This window comes from Nicotiana attenuata, unplaced genomic scaffold, assembly GCF_001879085.1.
Source record: "Nicotiana attenuata strain UT unplaced genomic scaffold, NIATTr2, whole genome shotgun sequence".
Taxonomy (NCBI): Eukaryota; Viridiplantae; Streptophyta; class Magnoliopsida; order Solanales; family Solanaceae; genus Nicotiana; species Nicotiana attenuata.
The window spans coordinates 65373-74894 of NW_017672848.1; the positions used below are offsets into that span (position 1 = coordinate 65373).

At 34.5% G+C, this 9522-nt stretch overlaps 1 protein-coding gene across 2 annotated transcripts; it reads left to right on the forward strand.

Moving 5' to 3' along the window:
• Positions 1–527: 527 nt before the first annotated feature.
• LOC109214688 (lysine-specific demethylase JMJ706-like) lies at positions 528–7027 on the forward strand. Of its 2 annotated transcripts, XM_019378630.1 has the most exons (12): positions 528–925; positions 1903–2276; positions 2638–2794; positions 2871–3090; positions 3517–3570; positions 3663–3742; positions 3820–4097; positions 4277–4672; positions 4810–5159; positions 5270–5542; positions 5848–5889; positions 6065–7027. In XM_019378630.1, exons 2-12 carry the CDS (start codon positions 1928–1930, stop codon positions 6431–6433), a joined length of 2568 nt encoding a protein of 855 aa, XP_019234175.1. In that variant the 5' UTR covers positions 528–925; positions 1903–1927; the 3' UTR covers positions 6434–7027. The 2 variants fall into 2 exon arrangements, with proteins under 2 accessions (XP_019234175.1, XP_019234177.1); XM_019378632.1 differs by lacking the exon at positions 5848–5889.
• The last annotated feature ends 2495 nt before the right edge of the window (positions 7028–9522 follow it).

Consider the following 9522-nt stretch of genomic DNA (forward strand, 5'->3'; position numbering starts at 1 on the left):
TTTATAGCCACATAAAATATATTTGACTAATTTTACGCCACTAGTTCACAAGTATTCTCTCTTTTCTTAAATTTCGTACCTAATCAAATGGTTCACATTAATTGAAAAGGAGGGAGTATAATTTTTTGTCATATCCTGCTGAAGGTCTATCGTGAATACCCTTCTACCTTATAAGGTAGGGGTAATATCTGCATATCCAATAAGCTCTTTAGACCCTATTCATAAAATTTTACTGGCCATATTATTATTGTTGTTATTATTTTTGGCCGGCAGATGTAATTAGTTTCGGCGACGGGCATTTTTGTATTTCGACCGTAAAAGATTATGGTTTCAAAACGTTGCGTTTTGAGGCCGGCAGGCATTTGGTTGAACCAACCTATCAACCACTTTCCTTCACACTTCTCGTTTCAAAACCAGAAAACCATTAAAAGCGAATTCTTTATTTCCCAATTTAATCAATTTGTTTACTATTTAAAATTAAAATATTTATTTCGGAACAGCTGTCCTTTTTGCGTATATATAAATTTCTAAATTATCCACTCTCTTCTCTTTTCCGGTTTTCTAATATTCTTCTCGATTCCATCTACTGTTCAATTTCTCTCTACTTTCTCCACTCCCCGCCGGGAAATCACTCGTTCGCCGGCGAACTATCACCGGAGAACTTACACGCGCTCAGAATCTCTGATATAGTAGTGTTCCTTGTTTCTCGCGCGTAGTTAAATCACTCGGTGTCGCCGTTCGCCGGCAAACCTCTTCGTATCGCCGGAAAACCGCCTGTTCGCAGGTGAACAGTGTCACCAGAGAATACAGCTTCTCTATTATCCTTTGGTTTCGAGTAGTTGAATTTGTTTTCGAGTAGTTGAACCACTCGGACGGTGAAATCGTTCTGATCTCCGAGTTGGACTCGGTTTTGTGCCGCATCGAGGTAATGTGGATAGCCTAAGGCTGTGTTTACGGTTCATTCTGCTGTAGATCGTGTTCTAGGACTTAGCTGGCGGTTTTACAAGCGCTCTGTTTTTGTTGTTGCTGTTTTTTTTTATTTAATTTTCTGGTGAAGTGTGGGAGAAGACGCCGGAGTAGAGGAGCGGTTTGCAATACTATGCTTTTTAGAACATTTGAATGCGCAGTGTAATAATAAGAAGAGTGTGAGGTTTCGTCTAATTATTATTATTTTTTTTTATTTTTTTTATTTTTTGCTTTGAAAATGGTGAATGTGATTTTGTTCTTTTCGTTTGAAGTTTGGATTTCGATCATTCTTATAGTTTGTTGTGAAAATTGAATGACTTTTACATTATGTTTTCGTAGTGGTAGTATTGGGACGAAACAGTCCCAATAGAGCAGAACATATACTGAGGATTCATATAGCAAACACTAACTAGTTCTGGATTGATGCATAGTAGCAGTTGTGGAGCCACATGCAAGGAAAGGGATTGAATCCCCTTCTGTCGGAAAGTTATACTGCGTAAATAGGGTAAAAGCAATTTTTTACACGTATAAAGAGAAATGCAGGTTCAAATCCCAAATATGCCTCTTTTGTTTTTTGAATCCCCTAGTTAGAATTCCTACTGCATTGTAGTTGTTATTTTGTTGTTTTATCAGTGGTTTCTTATGCATAATCTACAGTCTAAACTTTAAATCAAGTGCAAATACTATTTCTGTGATTTCATATTTTACTGGATCACATGTTTAGGTGATAGTTTTTGGTATTGCTAATTCTGATTCTTTTGTCCATATTCGAACATCAGTAAAGGTTTTTGTACTTGTCCTAATCTGTAAAAGAAAAAGGAATTGTAATTGAAGTATATGAACTTTGTCTATGAGTTTAACATTTTTCTTGAATGGTTCGGTCTGAAGGTTTCTAATAGTACGTTATTTATTACTAATTCTTTTTCTGTATGGCAGGTGGAACTTGGAAGGGAGAGTCGGGATGTCAAGGGAGGCTATGTTGGAGTTTTTGAAGCGAAAAAGGCTTCAACGAAAGAAACCAGAATCTATGAATGATTCGACTTATGTCAGCAATACGATGAGTAGAAGTGGAGGAGATGCCCTAAGCTCTTCAGCTTCGTGTGGTGTTAGAGTTCATGTAAATGCAGGGCCGGGGACTTCCTTAAACAGAAGAGATGTTTTCTCAAAGCACAAGGTTGCCAAGTTTGATACGTCTAATCTTGACTGGACTGATAAAATTCCAGAATGTCCAGTTTATTATCCAAGTAAAGAGGAGTTTGAGGATCCGCTGGTTTATCTCCAGAAGATAGCTCCTGAAGCTTCTAAATATGGTATTGTCTACATTAATATTCTGTGTCAAATAAATTAATGTCTTATGTTTCTCACTACAAACACTATTCTATTAGTTTCCAGGTAGAATTTTACCTTCTAGTCCTTATTGAGTACGTTCCTTTGATGGACTCAGCCTGTTGAGAACATTGATTTACTTGTTATCTAGAGTCTTCGGCATTATCTGTAGGCCTCTGTCCATTTTGATTTTTGAAGGGGAAAATTGTCCCATCTATTTTCAGAAACATATTAATCCTTCTTGCTTTGTCTGGACTGTGTTCTTGTATAAATATAGTTGCTGGTGACTTGGTTCTGTCAGATTCATTTGTTTGATAAGAGTTGATAGTATGTTTGAAATAACAGGAATATGCAAGATTGTTTCACCAATCATGGCTTCTGTTCCTGCTGGAGTAGTGTTGATGAAAGAGAAGGCTGGTTTTAAATTTTCAACGAGGGTACAGCCACTTCGTCTAGCTGAATGGGATACAGATGACAAGGTCACATTTTTCATGAGCGGAAGGTTAGTTTTTCATTCGTATTTGGTGTTCTGTTAATTGATTATTTGTCAGCTTTTGAGGAATAATATGGTTTTTCAGAAACTACACATTTCGTGATTTCGAGAAAATGGCGAACAAGGTCTTTACTCGTAGGTATTGTAGTGCTGGATGCCTTCCTCCTGCTTATATGGAAAAAGAATTTTGGCATGAAATAGCTTGTGGAAAGACTGAGAGTGTTGAATATGCATGCGATGTTGATGGTAGTGCATTTTCATCTTCTCCCAATGATGAACTTGGAAAATGCAAATGGAATATGAAGGTGTAGATTTCAGAACAAAGTTTCTCCTTATCGTGCTGTTCCTATATGGAGTTTTTTTGTTTTGTTTTAAGCGATATATCTTCTATTGTCAGTATAAAATGAGTCAATGTGCCTTGCATCTAGCGTTCATATTTATTGCTGCTACGTTCATGTTTTGAAACATTTTATCAGTGTTAGCCTTGTCACTGTTGTTTGATAGAGTTCCACTCAATGCTCTCTTGTACTCTTTTCCTCTTTCTTATGTTTTTTACCTTTTTCCTTCCTTTCTGAACCTACCACACGAAGGACAAAATAAAATCTTTCTCATAATTTTCCATGCATCAGCTTTCCCCGCTCCTGTCAGCATTAGATGTAGTCTTAAAGGTGGTCTATTTGCCCTTTTATATTCCCTTTCTGTTCTAATAAATCCTCTATTTGTGGTTTCAGAGATTTTCTTGCCTACCTAAATCAACACTTCGACTCCTCGAAAAAGCTATCCCGGTAAACAGATTAGTTTTTGCACCTTTTTCGTTGAAATTTTAGTCCAACCTGAAGTTATCTCACTTCCTAATAATGTATCTTCTCTTCTCTAGGGAGTTACTGAACCAATGTTATACATTGGAATGCTCTTTAGTATGTTTGCCTGGCATGTGGAAGATCACTACTTGTACAGGTGTGTGTGATTTAATTTGAAGTGTACGTCTAGTCCGGTTAATTTGGGGACTTATCTTTTTTCATTTGTGCGTATAGCATCAATTATCATCATTGCGGGGCAGCAAAAACCTGGTATGGTGTTCCAGGTCATGCAGCGCTCAACTTTGAAAAGGTTGTCCGCCAGCATGTCTATAACAATGATATCTTAAACGCTGATGGAGAGGATGGAGCTTTTGATGTGCTTTTGCAGAAGACAACATTGTTTCCTCCTAACATTTTATCAGAACATGATGTTCCTGTCTATAAAGCTGTTCAAAAGCCTGGGGACTTTATAGTAACTTTTCCAAGAGCATATCATGCTGGATTTAGCCACGGTAAGCCTCTATAGTTTTGTCTAAACTTTAGAGTTAAAGGATGCACAATACCTTAAAACATGTTGGTCTGACATAGTTCTCCAACACTCTAATTTTGGCCCTAATGTTTTTTTATTACTCTTGTAATTTCATCTTAGTTGACAATTAGCATCAGTGAATTCTATTTCTCTAATATGTAGGTTTTAACTGTGGTGAGGCTGTAAACTTTGCAACTGGTGATTGGTTCCCAATTGGTTCAGTTGCTAGCCGTCGTTATGCACTGCTGAACAGGGTGCCTCTTCTTCCCCACGAGGAACTTCTCTGCAAAGAAGCAATGCTTTTGCGTATGGATTTGAAACTTCAAAATCAAGCTTATTCCTCTGCAGATTTGATCACCCACCATAGCATTAAAGTTTCTTTTGTAAATTTGATGCGGTTTCAACATCGTGCTAGGTGGTGCCTCATGAGATCAAAAGCATTTTCTGGTGTATTGTCATTTTCACACGGCACTATTCTTTGCAGCATATGCAAGCGTGACTGCTATGTAGCATATCTGAACTGCAACTGTTACTCACATGCAATGTGCCTTCGCCATGGTATGTTATTGAATGGAACCTTTTCTTTGTCTTTATTTGTTAATTATATGGGTAAGCTCCTTCATAAAATAAAAAAAGAAAGAAAATATCCGGAGACACTGAACTGATGATCGGTATGATGGTTGTTTCTTTATCAGATCCTAGGTCACTTGATCTACCTTGTGGAAGCAGTAGAACCCTTTGCTTAAGGGAAGATTTTTCGGACATTGAAACTGCAGCAAGGAAGTTTGAGCTGGATGTTGTTTTGCATGAAATTGGGCAATATAGAGAAAGTGATGACTACAGTCTCCTTTTGAACATGTTTCCACGAGCTGAAGAGGAAGGCTATGTTCCATTTTGTGAAATAAAATTTGAATGGTCTGAGGAAACCTTGAAAACTGAGGACTGGGTTGAACAGGCTTCCAATGCTTCTGCATCTAGTATTGGAATTGTGTCACGTGTTGGTTCTCCCATGGACCAAAAAGATTGGCTTTCTGCTAATGTTAATGTATGTGATCATCGATAAAGTTACTATATCTGTGCTACTTTTGTGATTTCCGTAATACTGAAGTGGAAATGCTTTTATTTGATCTCAAGCTAACTCAATTTACATTGTAGGTACAGGAAAATGCTAACTCAAACTTAGGGAATAGTGTATCAGTCAGGCCTTCTAGAGACATTTCTGGATGTGAAAGTGAAAGATCAGTTTTTTCACCTGGTGATGACTATTTAAAGGTTCATGAAAAAGTAGCTCATGTTTCAGATGCTAGAACTGTTGTAGATCAAGACAGTGATGAGTCTGATACAGAAATTTTCAGAGTGAAGAGACGTTCTAGAACAGAACATGGGAGGAGTACACATGATCCCATTTCAGTTAATGTTGAGCACCAGGTATTGCATTCTGGGGTCTTAGTTCAGTACAACTTTTTTCTTATTCTGTTTTCAGAACTAAATACTTCTATGAAGGGGGAAAGCGGGTGTCAAATAAATTTTTGTTGGTTTCTATTTGGATCTTCGAAAACGTCTATCTTCCTTTGGTGTTTTGCATGGATTAGTCCTTCAACTTACCTAATATGTATCCTAATGGTAGTAAACCCTTCTGAACTTTTGTTACCAAATCTGGAGCAAAATAAGTTTTTATTTGGTCTGTGTTAATCCAGATTGGTAACTTATGAACTTTGTTTTCTGGTTAGCAGGTTAACAAGTATGTCGAACTAATTGCTTTGTTTGAGTGGATGGTATGAGACCCTTATATCATCTGTTAAAAGCAAATTTTATATAGCTAATTTTTCAAATGCTGTTTCCTTTGACCAGTTATAGTTACATTCACCTTATTTGCTACTGTGTGGACATTCGTCCTTTTTGGTGTGAAATTGTACTTAGCTACTGAGTGTTATTGGCATTTTTTTCCAGGGTTACAAACGATTAAAGAAACATCAAACTGAAGGACGGCTTGGACCATTATCTTCATTGGACCGTTCCGTGGCTGATGATGCAACTCATAGTTACAATGGTAATTCAATCCATTCTAAGGAAGCCTTGGATTATCCTTTAAGAGACAAGTCGCTTAGAGGTGGTACGGTTCCCATCTCTATTAAGTCCAAGAAAGGGGCTAACGAAGAAGCATGGAGCAAGAAAAACGAGCATAAAAGAGATGAAAGTTTTGAGTATGGGTTGGGTAAGACTGTGGGGGAACCACCTCCGGTAGAGATAGGGCCAAAGAGGCTGAAAGTCAAGACCCTTCAATTTTTAAGTTTGGAGGAAGAATTGAATAGCTCATAAAATCTGACTTTACTCTAACTCCCATTTTCTCTAATGGGGATCTAACAAAAGGATGAAAAGCTAAATATTTTGGGGGAGCAGCAATGCAACAGTTAACCAAAACTTAGATTAAGGAGGTAAATTCTTTGTGCAGGCCTCTAATTGGGGCAAATGGCGCACTGGTGATTCTTATGGTTTTCGGGTCAGGGTGTTTTTTAGTCTTAAAAGGCAGGAGAATGTCTCTCTCTGTCGTGATGGACATGTTGGGGAGGTAGTAGGTACTTGGCGGAAGTCTGAGGTACGCGCAAGATAACCCAGACACTATCATTATAAAACTCTTTTTCTTTTGCCACAGCAGATAGTAGAATTTGGGGTAGGGACTTTTCTGTTGTACATTTTTTATTAACAAATTGGTCGATTTTAATGAGGTCCAATGTCTAGTATTCAGGTTAGGCCTTTGATTTAATGTGACATCTGCTGCCTCCATCTCAACAGGTCATTATTCTTTTTGTAGCTAAGGGTCTCTTTGGCTTGAAACTACATGAATATAAAGCTGTGTTTTTAGACTCATTCCAACTTTCTATATTTATATAAAGCTGGCTACATTAAAAATGACATGACACCTCTGATGGCCCAAGAAACCTATTTATTTTTTCTATTTCTTTTTAGATTTTCCTTCAGATTATAATTGTTTTATCAAAGCATCTGCATGCATTTTATGGAAGTGTAACAGTTTGTCTTTTAATTTAGGGAAGTGCAAAAGCTTGTCTATTCAATCGCCTTAAACAATCTATTTATACTATATTAATTATATTAAAAGTACGAAGTCGCTATCGAAATATCGTTCGCTTTTTTTTACCCTTTAAAAACTAATTTTATATTAGAAAAAACTAATCATTTACTTAATTAAAGCATTTAAAACATGAAAATGAAAAACACGTCAAAAAAATTTCGCTCTAATTTGATATATATATATATCAAATTAACATAGAAGATATATATATATATATATATATATATATATATATATATATATATATATATATATTAATAATATATTATCTTATCCGGTATTTTGAAGTTTCTATTATTAATTTAATTTGAAAACGTATTATAATGTCCTATTACTAATATAATTTGATAATGTATTATATTGCTCAAATCCATTTAGAAAAAAGAGAGTCTAAATCTATCTATATCTTCTATGTATTATTATAAAAGCATGAATATAATATTGATAGACCAAAATAGCCATAAAATATTAAACAAAAGAACTCATTGGACTACAATATCTTCTATGTTAATTTTTTTAATATTTAAGATTTTAAAATTAGTAAAATTTTGTCTATTACATTCTTATTAAAATATGTAGAAAGGTTTAATAAAATCAATTTCATAAGAATCCTCCGTATTGGCAACACATTCCCACTCTATAATGTCCAATACCAAGTAAAGATAAAAGTAATGTTAAATTGATTGCATAAAATGTTGAAATTGAGAAGAAAAAAATGTCCCCACAATATATTTTTATATTATATTTGAACTATTTTTCTACTCAAATAATATTTTTGTTCTTATTAATTTTTTGTGTAATACTGAAAAATATACCAATTATGAAACAACAACTAAGAAAATATTTAAGAATATTTAAAAGAGAGAAAGAAAAATGACTCGGAGGAGTCAATAGCACTAATGATTCTGCAAATATAAAGATCTAAAAGTGGAATGTTAGATCGATCTTTTTACTCGTTGAAAATAAAATTTATGGTGGATAACATTATAATTAAGATTAAATATTCAAAAGAAAAGATGAACATTAAGAATCTAATCAACATAAAGTAAATTATTTTTTATGATAAGATCAAATAATTTCAATTAATTATTTAGCAAGAGAATCCAATTCAATTATTTTTAAATTCATCCTATGAGTTAAATTAATTTTTCAAGTTAATAAAAATCTTAGGGTACTTAAGTTTATTACATAAAAAGAGTGTTAGAGATTACAAAAATTAGATCACAAAGTAAAAAAGGTTAGTATAGTATTAAGAATAAAACGACCATACAAATGTCTGAGGAAGCACAATCAAAACTAAATCTTGAACAAGAACAAGCTTTCAAGACTATATTATAAAGAATCGACTCAGCTATAGCGAGATTATCCTTTATAGATGCCTTCGGCGGGAATCGAAATAATTTTTCTATGTCGTGCATTACTTGCAAATATCATATGAAAAGGCATGATACTCTTAGCAATAATAACAAGTGGTGTACCAACAAGGATTTTGTTATGAGGCAACTCACTTTAGACTTGATATACCTCTTCAATCAACTGAAAACAACATCACAAATATAACAAAAGCAGAGCAGTGGTGCTAAATTTAAAAGGAAAGCATAATTGATAATATGGGATGAAGCGCTTATGGTTAAGTATCAAATGATCGAAACAGTGCCCGCAGTTCTAGAGATATATTAAATATCAATGAACCGTTTGGTGAAAACTAATAGTTTGGAAGGTGATTTTTGTCAGGTACGACCAGTAGTTCCAAAATCGACGAAAGAAGAGACTGTACTACCTTGCCAAAATTATACTTATGGAATTAAATGAAAAAGATTCAACTAACAAGAAATATAAAGTAAAAACGAATCCAGTATTCAGTGACTTCTTGTTTCGTGTCGAAAACGAAGAAGAGCATCCAATAAAAGATGAATTGGTTCTTCTAGAACACGTAGTTATCAACCCTAATGGTAATAGTAGTGTATTTAATAACGGAAATATTTCCATCATTTGGATAAAATATAATTTGTACAAATTGCATAATAGAAATTAAAAAGCTATTTTAGCTAGCAAAAATGAATATGTTGGCCAATTAAATAAAAGGTTGATTGTGAAGTTTTATGGTAAAAAACAAAGTGCTTTTCAGTTTTTTGACTCAGCAGAAAATGTACCAACAATAACTACCAAGACGAATACTTAAATACTTTAATACCAAATGGCCTTCTACCATAAAAGTTTATTGTCAAGTTTATTTTTCGTTATCTATGTTAGTGTCACTATATATATAAAGACTAAGTTAAAATTGAGCATCCATGTCACGACCCATTTTCCATAA

What these genes read in the sequence shown, in the direction of transcription:
- LOC109214688 (XM_019378630.1), top strand. Translation starts at nt 1,928, where the DNA reads ATGTCAAGGGAGGCTATGTTGGAGTTTTTGAAGCGAAAAAGGCTTCAA. An exon ending in TCCTGAAGCTTCTAAATATG is followed by an intron (nt 2,277 to 2,637) that starts GTATTGTCTACA and finishes TTGAAATAACAG; the next exon opens with GAATATGCAAGATTGTTTCA. An exon ending in TCCTCGAAAAAGCTATCCCG is followed by an intron (nt 3,571 to 3,662) that starts GTAAACAGATTA and finishes TCTCTTCTCTAG; the next exon opens with GGAGTTACTGAACCAATGTT.